The sequence below is a fragment of the Corapipo altera genome, unplaced genomic scaffold (assembly GCF_003945725.1).
Source record: "Corapipo altera isolate COAL_440 unplaced genomic scaffold, ASM394572v1 56, whole genome shotgun sequence".
In the NCBI taxonomy this organism is placed as follows: Eukaryota; Metazoa; Chordata; class Aves; order Passeriformes; family Pipridae; genus Corapipo; species Corapipo altera.
This window is the reverse complement of record NW_020884896.1, coordinates 1,870,058-1,890,232: the sequence shown is the minus strand read 5'-3', so window position 1 is coordinate 1,890,232 and position 20,175 is coordinate 1,870,058. Positions and strand designations below refer to the sequence as shown.

Below are 20,175 nucleotides of genomic sequence, written 5' to 3'. Positions count from 1 at the left end.
CCGGGCCCGCCCTGCGCCAATGGGGCGGCGGCGGGCGGGGAGCGGCGGCCCCGCACAAACGCGGCCGGCCGGCGGGCGGCCGCTCTTCGCCCTGCGGCGCCCAGGGTCCTGCCGGCATCTCCTCCCCGCCGCGCTCATGAAGCTCATAGTGCACAAGGAGCACTGTAAGTAACGCTGGGCCGGCGTCCCGGCGGGGGCGACCGGGGCGCTCTGGAGCGTGGGAAGGCTCTGCGCGCTTAGTCGGTGCTCGTTTTCCAGACGTTGTTAGAATTAAGAAACAAGTAGATCTGGGAACCCAGGGCAAGCTATTCTGACTGGGGGGAAAACTATATTGCAAACACGTTGAATTTGTAATATGCTCCTCAGAAGCATCTCCTGTGGCTTTTGATTAGTTGATTTAGGAGGTGTTAGTGAACTGGCTGTCTATTTGCAGGCTTGGTTTTAAGGCTGCGAAATTCAAACACCCATATTTGTAATATGCCTAATTTTATACGACTTGTTGATTAATAGTTTCACTTGATCATAGCTAACTTCTTATTTGTAAGTGTGGAGGTACTGAATAATTCCATAGTAAACTCTAGAAGTAAAACAGTCTGATGGAAAAAGTACTGAATTTCTTTGCACTCTCACTTTGCTAGCCCTTCAAATAAAGGCAACAATTTTAAAAATTCAGCATGTTCCAAAAGGGTAATCAGGGGTAGTCAGGATCAGAGCTGCCCGCTGCCAAGACTTAAAAAGATGTTTCTACTCAGTAGGAAGTAGTGTGCATTCAGCTACTCTGGGATTTTTTTCTTTGTTTTGAAATGAACATTTAAAAAACTTGTCTGTATAAGCAGAACAAAATATTCAGAAACAGCCTTGAAGAGCTGCAGCTTAATGCAGGACTGCACATTAGCCAGTGCCTTTTCTGGCTCTTTAAATGTTTTTGCTCAGCTACACATACCACTTTCCCTTAGAATGTTCTCTGATTGATTAATCATGTAGTGCTTGCATTACCTGTTGATAGTTAATTTAGTCCTCTATGAAATTTAACATATCGATGACCAGATCAATCTCTGTCACAAACTGGTTTTGTAGTCTTTGACCAGCTTCACGTTTTCATTCATCAACAAAACCTGCAGAGCTGGACGAGGTTACATTTTAATTTGGTGTAACTAAGGAGAGTCAGCACTTGCATATCAAACTCTCCATAATAGTAAAACCTATTTTGAAGCAAAGAATAAAGCTTTTAGATATTCATGTAATCACTTGATTGTCAAAGAATGAGGATTTTGGGCTTTCCATCCCATCTTGAGGGGAAAAAGAGCCCATCAGAGTAAAATTGTAGGTGACTGACTCCATTGCTTAAGATGAATGACAACTGAATCTTCAGTTGTGGGGTTTTCATGAAATGACAATGGAAACAGCAGGTGAGGAAGTGCTTTGTAGAACTATTTTGTGGGCATTTTCTTTGCTGATTAAAATGCATGAATGCTTGCAATTATACTTTTTAATTTATATAGTTTATTTTTTACCAGAATAAATTCGAAATTATTAGTTGTGCAGGAAATTATGACAGGACATTGTCACTAGCTTTAAAAATTCTTGAACTATTATTCAAATTGTTCTGGTACTGCATAGTTTTCCACTGCATCCTCCTCTAGTGAATACTACACAGTACCATTTTACTGGTTTGTTCGGTTTTTTTAATCCTGGCCTTTGCAGATGTTTGTTCTGTGCTTAAGGACACATTGCAAAATGAAGTGCAGTTGCCACATGGCATGTGAGACTTCAGTATAGATTGCGGGGTTTGCTTTGTGTGGTGGAGAAGATAGTGAGATAATTGGCATTTCCCAATATTTCAGCAAATGAAACCTATCTTTCTGTAGCAGTTATTCTTTTAAACCCTTATTTATGTTTTCTTGATTGTTTTTACTTTCTGACAAAGTGAGGTAGAATTCTATATTCCCAAGTCTTTTTCCCTTCTGAGAAGGGAAGATTCCCTGTGAAACCAGTGTGCTTTGCTGACAAGCCTGCGGTGAGAGAAGACTCACCTAGTGATACTTCCGCTGAGAATCTTGTCTTTGTTTTTCCTTTAGTTTAACTAGATGGACTGTCAGGGGTGTTAGGCTTGTGTCAGTCTTGTGTGGATAAGTTTTATGTCAATATGTGTGGATGGTTGTGCCTGTTTAACAAACAGCTCTGTGCTTTTGAGTTTGAATTTTTTTGGGTTTGGTTGGTTTGGGTTTTTTTGTTTGGGGGGTTTTGTGATGTGTTTTTTGTGGTTTTTTTTTCTTCTGGTGAGGAGGTAGACATTCAATAAGCCCTTGTTGCTCAAGATTAACTGGAAGGCTTCACCTGATACATGTACATGATTTATTTAGCTCTACCTTTGTAAGGTTTGAAGAAACTTCCATTACTAAGCAAATGTAATAAATTTTTTGAACTACATATTCTATTTTTGTTCAAAATTTAAAAAATCTTCCATTTTATGTGTTTTTAAAATAGGAAGAAGTAACTGAAAAAGATATGTAAACTGTTATCAGTTTCTGTTTTTAATAAAAATCAGCTTCCAGAAGCTGTGAGAATACTATGCCATTTTATGTGTGTCTCTTGATTTTTTTTCCCTGTTACTGTTCTTGGCTCTCTCACCTCTTCCGGATCCAATTAAAAAAGTTCTTAGACCATTGGTGTCAAGCAATGCAAATTAAATGTAAATGAAGTAATAGGATTTCAACATAGGTGTGCTCAGAAAGAAAAGCAGATGAACCTAAGATATCTAATCTATCTATGACTAAGATATCAGAGTATTGATACCCCCATTCAAATTACTGATTAAAAAAATAGAGAAACTGTCCCTTATTCGAGGAAATACAGGTCTTGTAAGAGAGATATACAAGCTGAAACAGTTTTGGCCAAAGAAGAAACTGCTGCAGATTGGTCATGAATAAATCTAGGGCCCAGATAGAAAGAAGAAAGTTCTAACCAGAAGGATTCAGGCACAACCTCTTTCTAAGAGTTGAGGAGTAAAAAGATTCAGCTAACCTTGTGTGGTAGTTGTTTAAATGTATGAAAAGGATTACCCTTGGTTATCCTCTTAATAGGGGTAAATGTTACTTGATGACCTAGGAGTTCCCTTTGATTCTTGCTGGTCTGTGATGAGAATGTTGTGATTTGATATTTACCTTCCACGTGCCCTCCTTATATCCTTATATTGTAAGCTAATGGTAAGATTTTTAAAAATCCAGTGTGTTGAAATCTGACTGTAATAATGCCTTGTAGAAATAGCCTGATAGGTTCATACTCTTGTGAGTTGATGCTGAAACTAGGTAAAATGTGTCATGGAATTTCTCATGAGTGAACCTTTGCCCCAGATAGCACAGCTGTTGGTGTGCATCAGATTACCTAGTTATGCAATGCTGTAGATACCTTCTGTTTGCATTGTCACATGTTTCTTAGCTATATTTTGGACTAGTACAGATTTTTATCTCAAGGTAACAAACCATTAAGTAGTTATCACTTACCTACAGTTTATTAACATAAAGAGAATTCACTTTCTTAAGAAGACAAGCAGAGTCTTTGATTTATAGTAGTCTTTTAAGAAAACATGTTGATGCTGGGACCTAGAAGTAGATTTTATGGCGTTATTTTTTATGACTTACTGCTGTGTAGCAATACAGTTGAATAGTTCTGGTTGTGCCACAGTAATAACTTCTGTTGATCCTATAGGTATGTTGCATACCTACTCCTGAAAAGAGAAAAATCAGCTCATGAGCCTCATCAGACAACTTTAGTTAAAAAGTGCAATTTTTTAGATTGTGAAAGCATTTCTGCAACATATCCAGTGTCTTCATTGCTCATAGTAAATCATACAATTTTGACTAACTGCAATCAGCCTAAGATGTGCGTGTGATGGATTTTACTTTCCCCTCCTTGCTTTCCTGGCTTTTTATAATTCAAGAAACTGGATATTTATTCAGGTTATCAATGAAATGCTGGACTTTCAGTTTAAAACAAACCAATAAAAAACCCAAACAAGCAAAACCAATAGAAAACCACCTCCACAATTTTTCTCCCATTTTCCTTCAAGTCTGTGGAGACCTTATCTATACTTTTCATTCTTTGATACCCCCTGGTTGTAGTACTAGGAGCTCTGATAATTTTGATGGCCTCTGAATCATGTTATTCCATGTGTTCAGAGAGGCAGCAAAGCCCAAGAGCGCCTTCCAGTCTGCCTGCACATTCCCATGAGCACCTCATTCACTGGCGTCAGGAAAGTTGAAGTGTATAGGTACCAGCTGAGATGAATTATCTCAAGATACTGAAAAGAACTGATGGTGTTTCAGTTTTGGAACATATTGATAGTAACGAAAGATACAATGAATATTTTTTTAAAATAATGACTGGAATACAGAAGTGTGTTTACTGTCACTCCAGTTGTACAGAAGTTATGTGAAGTTCAGTCTGAATTTCAGGAACCTTGAGACCTGGGTTTTTTCCTAATTGGTCAACCAATCAAGATAGTTGTTGTTTTTATTGCAAGTGATTCCAACAGAGAGTTGGTGCTAAAAGCTGTGAAGAAAATTAAGGTGCCGTTCTGCATAACTGAAATACCTGTTTTTGCTGACTGATCTTGGGCTCTTTATTTATGCTGAAGAAAACTGCCGCTGTTCTAAAAGCAAAGTTCCTTTCTTTCTGCAGCTCTCCATTTGGCTCACAACAAACAAAATGAAAGGAACTTAGATCCCTAGAGAAAATAAGCTAAAAAAAAAAAGTGTCCTAGTATTTCTGCTTGCTTTTTAAATACAAGCATTGTATGTTGCTATCCCAAGAACTATACAGACTTGAAATAACTTCATAGTTATTTTCTACAGTACTTATACTTTGTGAATGATTTAGTTACAACTCCTCAAAATGTTAAGATATGAAATTAAATGTCTTGGCAGTCATTCATGAATAACTCTCAGCTGTTAGTACTTCACACTTTTATTGCTGGTCTTGTGTTTGAATAGGAAGATGGAATGCTTTTTCCCTCTCTTACAGATGAAAGCTACACCACAGCTTTAAAGCAACTGTTGGTGCAGGGTAGAGTGTTGCAAATTTTATGCCCTTAAAGAAAAATATTGGAGGTTGGCTTACACTTAGCTACGGGCTGATTCTGTATCCCATAGTCCAACCATGCTGCTTTTAAAATTAGCTTCCTGCTTGCCTAGTTAAGATATATCTGAGGAGGAGACTTACTGTTCCAGTGGGACAGGTAATTAAAGTTCTCAGTCGCTTAAATAAAGATTTGTGTAAATCGCAATGGGATTGGCGTCCTGAGCTCCACTGCATTAGAATGTTGTGCAGTGTGGACCAGAGAGCTTTTGCATAAATATTTACCTTGTACTTCCAAAGTGTTTGACTTACAGGTTACTCTATGGTATCATATTTTTCCTCTTTAAAATAAAACCTGTTTTAAAAGTACTTGTTTTGAATTCTTCCCATTTCGGGGAGCTCTAATGTATCTGCATAGGATGATGTATCTTCCCAAACTGCAAATTAGACTTAATTTCAGTGTCTTGCAGCTTGTACACCATGGAAAAAAAATTAGACCTTACAACAGATGCTCTTAGGTGCTCTTAGAAAAACTGAACTGTAAGCAAGCTACTTCATTGCTTGTGCATTATGCCTGGCTTGTCCTTAGGGAAAGTGCAGCAGAAACTGATGGTTCAATTATTTGGCATACAGCAATGGAGTGGAATAACTGTTTTAAACATCTGACATTCAAGGATTGGTTTGAGCAGGGAGGGTGTGTTAAAAATTGTGACTTTGAGCAGGGAGGGTGTGTTAAAAATTGTGATTTTTGAATTACTCAACCAGACAAGAATGATGCTTGAGACCCTTGTGGTAAGAAAAAAAAAGACTCTAAACTTCTTTCAGTCTGATGCTGAGTAATTTAATAGTGATCTGTGATCACATGCGGAAGGACAGTGTGCTTATTAATATCTTTGCTCCAAGTTGTTTGCTTTTAGGTTCACTGGCAGAAAAATCAGTTATGCACATGGTTTCAAGGTTGCATCCACACTAAGCTGGGATGCCTTAGTTGGTAGAATCACATTTCTAGCAAGTCTATCTGATTCTCTCTAAAAGCAGGGAGGTGACTGTGTAACTGCTATTTTAGAAGTGTATCTTAGATGTTAGCCATATACTCAGTGCTTTTAATTTATTTTTTCTAAGAAACATTGCTAGCTGCCTCCTTCTGCACTGCCTGTGTATAGATTTTGTATTCTCACTTTTTATTGCTTCATAAAGTTACCTGGTTTACAATTTAAAATGTATGCATGCATATATAAGTGGATCATGCAGACCAACCTGATTCAGTTAGAATCTTCTGTCTGCATGTTTTCCATAGTCATTTTCTCTTGCTATTAACAGAACAAAGGCTTTGGTGGACCTAGGCCAGCTGGGGCAAATATATGTACGCTGAGAAGCAAATAGTGGCATTTCTCTTATGGTTGTATGATAGACTAACACATATACCAGCAAAGGGAATCAGTCTATGGTCAAAAGACGGGTCTGTCAGTGGTAAATATCGAACATAAGCCAGCTCACTTTTGGCTACTATATACCAGGGGTGCAGTTCCAACAGAGCTGCTGGTTCTGGTGGGTTGAAGTCTGGAGGCTTCCAGCATAATGAGAGTTCTGTATTGCTGCTCTTCAGACAGACCTCTGTGACTGGAAATTCTGACTGGGCTTGGAAAGGCGACTGTAGATGTTACGCAGTGGGAATATGACTTGAGAAATGTTTTTCTTCTGTTTGGTTGTTTGTTCCTCCTCCCCCTCAGTGTATTGGTAGAATTGGTGCCAATTGGGTGAAACGCAATTTCGTTTCATTTCCCCCATTGGTGCCGATTGGGTGAAATGCAGTAAATGTGCCTTGTCAAGAGGTGCTGACTGAAGAGTAAAATGATTTCCTGGGAAAAAAAATGTTTTCATTTTATTAAAACCTGCTTCTCCGCAGAATAATATTTTGAGATTTTCTTTATTCATTTTTTCAACTGAGGCTTTTTGAAGCTTTAACTTAGGTGTTCAATAAATGTGAAATGGACATGTAAGCGACCCCCAGCTTTCAGGAGCAGATGCTGGTACTGTGACTGCACTGAATTGTCATTCAGCAAATGATTTCAGTGATATGGCTAGCCTGTGTATTTATAGTGACTTTCTCTTTCTTCCTCCCCATCCCCTTTGTTCTTAGCGTTCCCATGGTTTGGAATGGATATCGGTGGAACACTGGTTAAACTGGTCTACTTTGAACCTAAGGACATTACTGCAGAGGAGGAACAGGAGGAGGTGGAAAACCTGAAAAGCATTAGGAAATACTTGACCTCTAATACAGCCTATGGTAAAACTGGCATTCGCGATGTCCACCTTGAACTGAAAAATTTGACTATGTGTGGACGCAAAGGAAACCTGCACTTCATCCGCTTTCCCAGCTGTGCCATGCACAGGTTCATACAGATGGGTAGTGAAAAGAACTTCTCCAGTTTGCACACTACGCTCTGTGCCACAGGAGGTGGAGCTTACAAGTTTGAGGAAGACTTTAGAACGGTAAGTGAACAGTTCATATGGGATCAGGGGGAAGTACTTTGGAAAAGCATCATGGGAGCCCTTCTATTAAAATTTGCAGGGAGAATAACATTTTTTTTTTTTGTCCGTCCTAACTGGCTAAGATTAACAGAATCAATTCACATTTGTTAATTGGTGGCATTGCTGAGAACATGGAGAGAGGAGGAGAGGGTATTCTACTGAAGTAGTACTGTGCAGGATGTATTGAGTAAATGTGGGGTTTTTCAGAGTACAGCTGTGGTGATCAAATGCTTCATAATCAACCTGAGGGTATGACAACTATACAGGTACCTGGAAACTGATTATCTATTGGAAAAGAAATGAAGCCATACTGACTGGAAATTTGATTCAGGTTCACTTCCCTTTGTATTAACATTCAAGCAGAGTGAAGTCAAGAGTCTTGGTGGAGCATGGGGGAGAAACAATGTATGGAAGCATGACAGTACCAGCTAGCTTTTGATTTCAGTTCTGGGAGTCTACATCATGTAATAGCAGGTACAGTTGCTTACTTTGTAAGGAATTTTGTGTCCCTCACTCCCACAGCTGTAGAACCAAACTGGAAGTTATCTGGTAGCTATTACAGCTAAGCATTTCTCTCTGTAGCTTTGGCTGCATCTGCCATAAATATGCAATTTACATTGAGGGACCAGTCTTGTCTCAGCTGCAGTGTGGTCGATCCAGCACTGGAACCATAGTTGAAGTTCAGGCTGTTTTTCTATCTGTTGAGCAAATATACAAGATCACATAGCAAATGACTGGTGGACTTCAGCGTGAAATCCCACGTCTCTGCAGGGTTGGTTAACATTCAGTGTGCTAAAACACTTGCAGGTAGTTTAAGAAAAACCCCATAAAGGCTGGCTGGGGAGTTTTGTTGCATAATGCAATCAGTGAAGTGCACTCACACTTAAGTGAGTGCTTTGGACACCTCTTCCAGCTATCCAGTTCTACACCTTCCTTTACAGCAAATGTTTCTTGGCTCAACCTTCAATATCCATGGAGAATTACAGAAGAAAAATACTATCCATTACATGAAGGTTTGCTTTCTTAATCTCTCTCAAAGGCCTGGGTGTTCTGGGTACTGCACTTGAATTGTCACACTTCATTAGCCATTGTAACAGCAGCTGGCTATCTCAGTGTGTTCTGCTGACTGTAAATTGACACTGGACAATAGCTTCAGGACTGCTGAAGCACTGAAATGTCTGTTTCAAATATTTGATCACTCTAATGCACCTGTAGAAGTAGAGAATATGTGCCGAGTCTAAATCTGGCTGTTGCAGGATTCAGTATTATATAATGCCTTATATGGAGGAGACTTTAAATGTTCCTGTTTATTACTTAGAAGCAATGTGAAAAAACTAAGGTATGTTTGGGAATGTTGTTATTTTCATTTTAAAAATCTGACTCAGTGCTAGGAAACTCATGGTTTGATCTAGCAAACATACTTTCGTTCTGGCCCTTTATTTCCCTATATATATGCTTTTAAGTTATTTATCTTTCATTGTATTTCTCAATGCTTATGTGACTTCTAGAATTGCGTAGATTTAGGACAGACTCTCCAACATCTTGCAAAACAGCATTCAAATCCCAAAGAAGGAAGCCTTCTAAGATTGCAGAAGCTTTTTCTCCTTAAAATAGACAAGTAAACACCCTGTTGTGACTTGCCTGTTCCATTGTCTAATCCTGAACCTCTAAACGTGTTGAATAGGTTTGATCTAGACATCTCTGTTGCTTTTGTGTATTAAGAAATAACATAAAATGATGAGGCATCTTCTGTTTACCTTAAGCCTGTTTTCTATGCCATAAAAGGGCAACTAAATCTACAAAGCTACCTAGGTTTAGCTATTTGACCTCCCTCATGTGATCTGCAGCGCTGGATAGGAGGAGACCTGAAGAAGTCTCTGTGGTTTGCTTGGTGATTGCCAGCAGTAATGATCAGTAGCTTGGCAAATCATGAGATTCATTCTTAACATCTGAATGCTTCCCTCAGAAGTAGGAAAACTAACTCTATTCATTAAACTAGGCCACAGGAATATTTTACCAACCATATGAATATACTTAATGTTCATTGAAGAGAGCATCAGAAAGTATTCACCAAAAGGACTATTTCCAGCTTAAGGGTTTTTTTCTTGATTTTCATTTTGTGTTGAGTTTTTTTTGGGGAGGGGGTTTGTTCTTTTTTGCTCCCTTTATGAATGACTGGTCTTTATGGCTGGCTGTCTTTATTTTCAGTTAACAGCGGTGTTAAGGCATGGGTGGATCTGATGCCTAATTTTGATAATCCTTCCTCCTTTCCCCAACATGTTCTGTCACTTCACATATTCTATAAATACTCAAATGACCACTTTTGTAGAAGTAAGGAGTACTTAGACTTGTTTGCTTGTATATCTGTGATAGGAATCTCTTCATGCTCTGTGACTCCTCCATGATAGCACACATACATTACTTGCCCAGAAGTTTGCTGTTAATGTAACGAGGAACAAATTCTTAAGCTGCCCCTCAGTTTTGTGAAGCAACTCAATGTAAAGGATATATGGGGGGGGGGAGAGAAGAAAGAACTATTCAGACCTTTGTCTAAAACCCACACTATTGCAAAAATTCTGTTGAATGCAGTGGCTCAAAGGTGGGATCTTTGTAATCCTTTCCTAAGTAGACACCTGCAGAACCTGACTTGTCTTGAAAGAAATTTAACTGCTAATTTCAGTAGGAGCAGGGTGTGGGCCAGAAGAACCCCAGTGACTTAGTCAAGAACATTTGGGACAGGAGAGGAAGGAAGTCTCTTACCAACACAAACTCAGGCCTTGACCTTCCTCATAACCTGTAACAAAAATGCTTTAAAAGTGAGCTTGGCTGTTGGATAGTGATTTCCTTGTGCCAGTTACTAGCTGATTCTAAGGCTTGACTGTGGTATGAACCGAATGCCTGATGACTTGCAGATTGTATTTATCTTAAAACAAATAAACTCACCATCCTGTGTTGTAGGATGAGTAAGCTGTGTAACTTAAGTTAACATAAGACACTCAAAAGTCTTGAGGAGGCTGTGCTCAGGCCGTAGGCCTGTAGTGTGTAGACTGGGCTGGAATCGAATGCAGCATCCAGAGAATGTGTAAAGTAATCATGACACCTTCTGTAACTATCACAACAAGAAGCTAGGAAGCTCTTCAGAGGAAGTGGGGAGAAACAATGTGCATCTCTTCCCTGTCAAGAGAGGGGAGAGATCCCTACAGCTAGCTGGGCAAGAGGGCAGACCTCTGCAAAGGATTCCAGGCAAGTGCTTTTTTTGCCCAGAGCTGATTACAGAGTGAGTCTTGTCTTCTGCCTCAGTGAATGCTGGATATGTGCTTGCATTAGACTTTGTCTTGTTTGAATGTGAGTGGTTTGTTTCCCAGCTCTGTAAAGAAGCAGGGTTGGGGGCTGAAGTGAAAATAATCAAAATATAAAGAAAGCAAAGTATGTCTTTATGAAAGTGGAGGAGAGGTAATGGGAGGGAGATGGAAGGAAAAGCTAGATCGTAAGCTATTCTAAGAAATAAAAACTGGAGCAATGCCCAGAAGACATAAAAGCCAGATTGATATAGTAAATGAGGCTGTTGTAATTGATAATTAAAAACTTGCAAGATGTTATGTTCCTAACAGTTTCTTACCGGAAAAATATTCATATTTCTAATTGAAAGTTCGAGAGACAAATGGATTTGTAACTGTATCCAGGCTCAGACTTTCCTGTGCTCACCAGAACTATGTAACAGTGTGAACTGTCATGGGAGGAAGTGTTGGCTACTTTTACCTGCTTGTAAGTCCTAAGTCCCTCGTTTTGATGGTCCTGGAGACTTTCTTGAGATCTGAAGTGGTTTGTTCCCTTCCCCAGTATTTAAAAAAAAAAAAAATTACAGTCTGGCTATAATGCAGAAAAATTATTCTTTTAAAAAATGTTCCTATGATTTCCCTGTAACCATGATGAATTTTCCCTCCAGGGTCCTCTATACAACTTTGCTCTGCAGTTGTTCCTCTCATAGCATAACTTTTCTATAGAGACACTGTGCTGAATATAGTTACAGGAGTGCAGAGTAGAGTAACCTGAACATTATGCCGTCTGCCTTCACATTTGGAATTATAAAGAGCTGGGAAATACCTGCAAATGCATTTTGTAAATATTGTAGGAAAAACATCAAATTAAATGTGCTTCTATATGCAGCTTTTGGTTTTGTTTTTGCATATTTGTACCTAAACTTTGGTTCCTACAAGGAGAAGAAGTTTGAACAACTGAAAATTGAGGGTAAGTAGTGTGTGGTATGTCAGGTGATGGCAGCAGGAAGAAATGTTTGCCTACTTACAAATTAATTACGATGGTTTCAGGCACATCTATTTTGCAATGCAGTTTTGCTGCTTTGAGATATTGTGAGCAAAGGAACAAGTAGCAAAAAGGCAGTTCTATAGGCATGGGAAGGGACTGAATTCCGACACTGGCTCTATCATGGCTTATTGTCCAAGATCAGGTGACTACATTTCTTGCAACTTTCCTCTAATTTCTCTTTAGCAAGAACAGTGGTAGCTCACTAAGCTGCTTGGAGCCTTGGGTGTGTGGTGGCTGCAGAGCTTGTGGTTCTCTGAATGAAGGTGAATCGACATAGAATAGCAATGCCAGTCTTGCTCTTTCCAGAAATTAAAACCAGACTGCTGCAACAACACAGGGAAATAGTTTTTCATTCTGCTATGAATATCATACATGAAAGAAAGCAGTAATAGAACTTTTCTGCTTACAGTATATCAGCTGTTAAATATAGCACAGAGCTATAAAAAGCAAACCAAATTCTAGTATGTCTTTTATACATGGAGGCCTGGACCTAATAAAACCTCTATGTGTAGTGCTTGAGAAAGAATCTGAGTAGTTTCTTTTGTTCTTTTCTTACAAAATTGGTTCTTACAAAACTGGAGAGTTTGTAGAATCAAGGATTTTGTCTGTGGTTTTGCACTGATGCCAGAAGTGCTTTACTACTGGATTTGTATTGCTTGCTTGTGTCTTGGAAGGCCTCTGACTAGTGCTTACCTATTTGTAAAAGCGTAGCATGGATCATACAAAAGCAGCTTGTGGCCAGGTATTTGTCTTACAGGAGAACAGAGGTTTTGACAAATAGGGGCCATAAACCTGCTAATGACTTGTCTTTGTATAACAGTATCTAGTTCAAGTCTTTTATGCTGTGTTTCTGTAATTGTAATTTGTGTAGCCATTTGCTGACAAAGAAAAAAATACGAAGGGATTGCAAAAGTTACCAGAGGAAATACAGAAACAAGAAGAAATTATATCCACCTGTCTCTCTTGTCCTATGAACAACTGGATCTGCATTGAGTCTTTGAGACTGCTGGTTTTTTTGATCTTAATTCTTTTCTATGGTTCCAGGATTTGAGGACTGGCAAGTAGAACAAAAAGGCAGACCCAAAGAGTGAGCTGCCTTTCAGTTATGGCAAGCTGGACCAATGTACAAGTAGAGAAAAGACTTCATAGGAGAGATTTAAATAGCTCAAAAGAATGTAACCTATTGGCCATGCCTGTTCCATAAAAATATCTTTCCTCTTTACAGTGATTTAATATAGCTTCCAGTGTTAAAAATAGGACATAGTTACCCATTTAAGTCTTCTCCATTAGCTGTTATAAAAACATCCTGCAATATGCAAATGTTTCAGAACCAGCTCTCTACTGTATAACCCTATCGTTGGGTTATCTGTCGCTTTTTTTTGCTAGGAAGTAAAGTTAGGTGAGATGGGCTTTGCACGTGTGAGGATGCAAATAACCTCAAGATTTAAATGGGGAAATTTACAATTTTTTTTGCTCCCTCTCCTCTACCTAAAACTGGAAAGGAGACTTTCTACAGATTGTCACTGTATTCTGTCTTTAGAAAGGGATGTGATTTCTAATTCTAGTGAATAGAATGCTGTGGCAAGTAGACACGTCTGCTTAAGCACAGGTTTTGTGACCTATGAAATCTCAGAGGGAAAGTCCTTTGTAAGCTTTTTTTTTATTTCCTGTCTTCTGTTACGACTGTATTTTTAGGAACATTTTATATTTATGAACATTTTGCTGGGGGCATGGGCCTGACAGTCTTTTTGTTTGGGTTTTTTTGTATGTTTTTTCACCAAACATAGTGAATATCCTGTTTTTTATTAAGCATTTTAAAGCGCTCGTGGTAATTTAAAGAAATAACTCTCAGATTACTGGTGACATACTAAAAAAAAAAATGCACATCTCTTAAACATCATTCACTGTGTATTTAATGCATATTAACATACCATACACATCTTAAAGCTTCTATTGAAAATTTCACTAAATTGCTGGGAAATGTGGTTGGATGATGAGCTAAAGTACTTTGCATCCTGAGGAATGATGATGTGTAGGCATGTGTCAGATACTCCCCAAAAGCTGCAGCTCCTCTTGGGCAATGAGGGGAAAGAAATTTATTGCTTTAGAATACTGAGGGGGAGAAATATTTCCTGCTTGCAGAGCAGGGAATGTCTCAAAGGCACGGGAACTAAATGGCATTACTGCATAGCACGTCATTGCTCTGGGAGGTATCTGCTGTCAGGCAGATAGCAAACTTTTATTTCAGACTTCATGCTTAGATCTTTGTACTGTTTAAATAGGATAATGTGTTACTATTAAAGTGATCAAAGTGCTTCAGCAGAGCCTTTTGTCCTTCTTAGTGTTGTATTATACTAGGAAATGTTTATTTATTCATTTCTTGTTTTTCTCTTCCAGATTGCTGACCTACAGCTCCACAAACTGGATGAATTGGACTGTTTGATCCAGGGTCTCCTTTTTGTTGATTCTGTTGGTTTCAATGGCCAGCCAGAGTGCTATTACTTTGAAAATCCCACAGATCCTGAACAGTGCCAGAAAAAGCCTTACTGCCTTGATAATCCATATCCTATGCTGCTGGTTAACATAGGCTCAGGGGTCAGCATCCTAGCTGTGTATTCTAAGGACAATTATAAGAGAGTTACAGGATCCAGGTAAATTTAATTTTGTTTCTTTTAATTCTCTTTTCTCTTTAGTAATTGAACAGGTAGAACTAGACAGTGTGAGCAGTAGGTGCAGCCCTAAATTGTGTTTGTCTTTTCATTTCTTTTAAAAGCCAGTAGCAAGGCTGAAAACATCACAGGATTCCTTCAGAGTGGGGTCTACATAAGGGAAATCATTGATCCATTCAGCTTTAGATCTGCTTTAGTCTCTTGTTGGTGTTCTTACCTAGTTCCCATCTCTTGCTGTGAATTACCAAAATCAAGCTGTCCCAGGAAATGAATCTTCTCTCCCCGGCTTTGATCCCCTGGAACAGCCTGATCAATGAAATATGTTGGGGCTTAGTAGTTAGGATATGCCCAGGATGTAGGAAAACTTTGTAGCCTTTTATTTTGACACAGGAATCTCACTGGATCTCTTGTTTCCTTACTGCACTAGTCTTTGGACTGTATTGGTAAATTAAGGAATGCCAGTGTGTAAAGACTAGAATCTGATTGTCTCAATTCATTGTTACTTTGTCCTCAGTGTGATTTTAGCCTCAGTCAGCTAGTGCTGTCTGAACTGATTTATAGGGTACCAGCTGAGTTGAAATGGTCTCTGGCCTATGTTCAGTAAGGGATTTAGATGTGCCTGCTCTGTTTAGGAATTCAGGAGTTCAGTAGAGTGGATGCAAAATTTTGTTCTTAAGGTCAAAAAGCCAACCTGAAGCATGGTTAAGTTTGCTCTGAAGATTTGGAAACAGTGCTAACTTTTAGGAAAGCTTTTAGTTACAGATGTGTCCATCCAGAGATGTAGCAAAAATACCAATAAATCTATCCAACTTTTTTCTCATACATGCAAACAGAACTGATACACTTCATTTTTCATAATCTAGTAATAGTAAAAAGAAAAGCAAACAAACCACCAAAACAGAAACCTAAAAAAAATCACCTTTCAAAACAACTGAAGAAGCTTCTTGGAGTCGCTATAGTTCCTTCCAGACCTACATTCTGTTCTTCAGTGCCTGGTACATATTAAAGTTTCTCCTGTACGTTGCACATGACTGCACATGTGTCTTCTGTTGCCTTATCTAGGTATATCTTTGTCACAATGGTAGCCATGAGCCATTTTTTGTATACAGTACAGATGGACACAAGTTGAATGAGAGAAGTATTGGTCTTGCAGTTCTGGTTGTTTTTCAAGCACAATAGTTTTGGCATCTGTAGATGTGCTTCTGATCCTTTCCACTGTGTAAGGAAAAACGTGACTGCAGTGGGTTGTTGACTTGTTATAAATGATGTCTTGTGGCTGATGTGGAGAGCTTTCTATTGTTCAGACCCTGAGTATATTACAGTGCTACTAGATGTGTTCTAAAAGGCCCGACAGTCCAACAGCATGGACTAAATGGTGTTCCTATCTGACCTCCTGTGCTTTTTCATGAAGTGCAAGCGTGGTGTCTCACTGATCCTCTTGTTTACAGTGGCTCCAGTTGGTGTGACTGCAGTCAGTGCAATAAGCTAACTTTCTCAGGGGCTAAGAAAGAATGAGGAAGGATGTAGAGGTTAGTAAGTTGAAGTTCATGTCTGTTAAGACTGAAGAATCCAAAGTAGAATTTTAATGGGTTGGCAACCTGTTATGCACCGCTAAATCTTCCCTGCTAAATTTATATAGTCAGTAAATACTGTACTTGAGCCTTCACAAGATACTAAAGTGACTGCTCCTTGCTCAGAGTTCTTGCAGGGAAGGAACATTCAGGACTGATACTAGCCTTGCTTTCAACAGGAACCAACCAGTGGCTTCCTGCCACTGGCTAGGTCTGTCTTGGCTGCCTGCCCCTGTGTAGATATTTAACTTTGTTCACTTTGTTCACTTTGTTTATTCTTTCATCACTGATTTGAGTGCTCTTCTGGCTAATTATTCTTGCACAAGGAAAATTGTTAAGAGTGCTACAAATAGCAAAGTGGTATCTGTAGTGTTGGATTGGACTTCATTCTTAGCTAACCCTTTATTTAGTATAATTTCTCCTATTTAAGTATTAAAGACTTAAGAGTAGTTCAGTTAAAACCACACTGCATGACACTTGAGTTAAATAGCAACTCAATTTAGAGTATCTGTCTTCACTCCTTTAAGGGAGTTACAAGACGCAGTTGGTAGCTCCATAGACCTTGTTGCAAGTGGGGGTCTGAAGAGTTGTGGTAAAAGCTGGTTCAAGCTGCTGGTCTGAAGGGACTGTGCTTTTCTAGTCTTGGAGGAGGAACGTTCCTGGGCCTGTGCTGTCTGCTCACTGGCTGCGAGACGTTTGAAGAAGCGCTAGAAATGGCCGCAAAAGGAGACAGCACCAATGTGGATAAGCTGGTGAAAGATATTTATGGAGGAGACTATGAGCGGTTTGGCCTTCAGGGGTCTGCTGTGGCATCAAGGTATGTGTTAATTGAGCTGTTTTTAAGGAGTCCATTGGGAAACTTCCTGTGCATGCTAAACTGAGTGCATAATCCCTGGACTATGTACTAAGTCCATGTGGTTATGTCACTCGATGTATCATGTAGTTTGTCCTTAGATCTCTCACTTCTTACTCTTTTTTTTTTTTTTAAATGGGTATAAGCAATGCTTGACATATTTTCCTTCCATTTAAATTACAATTATTTTAGAAGTGTCCTTACTCATTGTTCTACCTTTCTAATGAGATCACTTTTCACATTTCAAATCTGTCACAAAGCAATGGATATCAAGTCCAAGCCAAGCTTATTAAATTACAAAATTTTAAGGGCTTTTAGCACTCCTAAATATCTCATATTAAAAGATATCATCTTCCTCACACAGCTTTGGTCATATGATGAGTAAAGAAAAGAGAGATTCCATCAGTAAAGAGGACTTGGCCAGAGCTACTTTGGTCACCATCACCAACAACATAGGTTCTATTGCTCGCATGTGTGCACTGAATGAGGTAAGTTATTTACCATGAGCTTAAAACCTTTAGAAAGAACACAGTGAGATTTAGAAACAACACAGTGCTGGCATAGTAGGTGTGTAACTGGCCTTGGTAAATATGCATATATTTAATGTGTTATGTGTATGCTTTGATGCAAAGTGAAAGGTACTCTGAGCTTCAAAGGTAGGCAAGAGGGGAGAAAAGTTAACTGTAAAGATCTCCTTGAAGCATTGAGCTTCAGCCTAGGGCTGTTCAGTTGCTCTCAAGCTGTAATACATAGATATTAACACCTTTGTAATAAAAATTATTACTCTCAAATACCTTGTAGTTATTAACAGGTTTTACTATACCATGACAAATTTTATTTTGAATACTGTTTTGCTTGGATTGTTTGCATAGCGTGGCAAGTTCAAATTGTGTATTGTGTTAAATGTTTTGATAGTTATAGGAACCATTGCATTAGGTCAGAAAGAAGAAAAATACACTTGAGGCATTATCCTGCCTCAAACTCCTATCAGATGCTTCTTACATTCTTTTATTTAGGCATGCTAAATATGGATGGATTGTTCCATTCATACATCTTTCCAACTTCTAGCAGTTAAAAAAACCCAACAAACCCACACACAAAAACCCCACCACAAAACCAAACGTTTATAGACCCTTGTTTATATCTGCAGATTGCATCCTTTACTATTATGTGGTAACTAATCTCTTTTATCTGCTCTGAATGAATTTATATTATCTTTTTAATACACAGGTCTTTTAGCTGGACAGCACTCTGTCAGTAGAAGAATTGCTTCTTTTTTTTATATTTTTAATAATCAACACATCCACAGAGCCCAAAAAACCCCCAATAAAACAAAACCAAGAAATGTACCAAACTGCAATCTGTTTACTTTATGGGGCCCCATCTAGCTTTTGGCTTTATGAGAAATAGGAAATAACTAATCACTAGTGCTTTTGGTGGGTATGGGTTTTGATTTTATTTTTTAATAAATTTTTGCCACATCTCCCTTGTGCTCTTTCCAAGACAGAAGGTCCTAATACTTAATCTCCTTTCTTATGGAAGACACTATCTCTTGCTTTCACTGTTTCATTATGTGTTTTTAATCTTCTTATGGTTCTAATTTTAGGACTGAATGGTCAGATCTTCATGTGGTATTCAGAGTGTTGTTGCTCAATGAATTTGTGATGGCATGTTGATAAATTTTGTGTTCTGATTTCCTTTACTAACAGCTCTTAATATTTCATTTTTGTGAGCATGGAACTCAATTTTAAGGAACCATCCACTGTCTTAAAGTAGCTAATTTGGAGCCTGTCATTGTCTGAATACTCAAGTGTTTCTGTTTTACCCCCTTTCATTTGTGTAATTTCATTTTTTTAATTTAAACTTCATCTACCACTTTTTCTTTAGTCATTGGGCGTAAGTCTCTTCAGCATTGCTATGCTGTTAATTTTTTATTCTCTTTTGACTAACTTTGTATGCCAGTTATGTTTGTTGCTCATTGCTCTCTAGACCACTTTTAAAATATGTTGAACAGCACAAGGTTTAGTGTATGCCCCTATCAAATCCCTTTTTTCATTGTGAAAAGTGGCTTCAGACATATATATATGTGTGTGTGTGTGTGTGTGTGAGTGTTTTTGGGGGTGTTTTTGGCAATTTGACTCTTTCAGTCAAGATAATTCTCTTTCAGTGTTCTCTTTGCTTTCAGCTTCTTTACAGTGTTGCCTTGTGGCATGGAGTTCAAGCAGCATTGTACAGGGCTATCAAAGCATGGAGAGTTGCAGCAGGGAGCCACATGCGATGCTTTCAGAGGAGGAAATAGGCTACTAATGAAACTAATGCTTCTGAATCATCATGAAAAAGTTCCTAACATCTTTGTTTTGTGGGCAGGCTTACTTAAAAACTGGACATGATCCATAGAATTTTGTGGAGGAATGTGGACTGATGTGTTAAGTATTCTTCCTTTCACAGTGTCAAAGTAGAATTTATCCAACACTTGAACTAAATTATTTTGTAGTTTTAGAGAAGGAAAACTTCTTTTAGTAGCTTTACATACTATTAAAAAGAAAAATCAGACATGCAGTATCATTTTAAGTAACCTAATCTTCAGATAGTTTGTTCTTGGGGAAAAAAACCTAATGCTATCATTTTGCTAAATAATCTAGACACCTAAATGCCTTTGGGAGACGTGGCTGACTTACAGCAAGCTTGATGAATGAAATCCCCAAATAAGAGCTTAAAAACAGTTGAATATGACATTCTTTTATGGAGCTTGTATGTATTAGATTAGGGTTATGGTGAAGCTCAGTTTTAGGTTGACAGAATCAATTTATGCCCTGAAGCATGACTTTTGATAAGTTTTTCCCAATGATTGCAGCTTTAATATTGTGTTGAAAATGACTTGCATATGTGCAGGAAAAAATGAGGCTGGGGAATAAATGAAATATTCTGTCTGAAGAACTTCAAAGCAAATTTTCTTGCGCAAAGTTGGCAGTGGGGTAGAAAAATTCCATAGTCTGGAACCATTTGGCTACACATCATTTGAAGTGGTCTGTCCTAGGCACGGCAGAACTGCATAAAGGAAACCAAATGCCCTAGTTTATACTTTTTTTACTAGCAGAACATGTAAGTTGCATCTGAACAAGCCTTCTTGCAAAAGTATGTGTGGGGT

General features: G+C 38.6%; 1 protein-coding gene across 7 annotated transcripts in view; it reads left to right on the top strand.

Moving 5' to 3' along the window:
• The window catches only part of PANK1 (pantothenate kinase 1), a 35,294-nt gene that overhangs the window by 11,016 nt on the left and 4,103 nt on the right, over positions 1 to 20,175 (top strand). For 5 of the 7 annotated variants that reach the window (XM_027647798.1, XM_027647803.1, XM_027647799.1 and 2 more), the window contains 4 exons: positions 7,217 to 7,569; positions 14,332 to 14,585; positions 16,815 to 16,991; positions 17,392 to 17,515. In XM_027647798.1, the coding sequence (XP_027503599.1) occupies positions 7,217 to 7,569; positions 14,332 to 14,585; positions 16,815 to 16,991; positions 17,392 to 17,515 (908 nt within the window). Of the gene's footprint in view, positions 1 to 49; positions 165 to 7,216; positions 7,570 to 14,331; positions 14,586 to 16,814; positions 16,992 to 17,391; positions 17,516 to 20,175 lie in introns of those variants that run through there. The other 2 variants (XM_027647801.1, XM_027647804.1) reach the window with 2 other exon arrangements.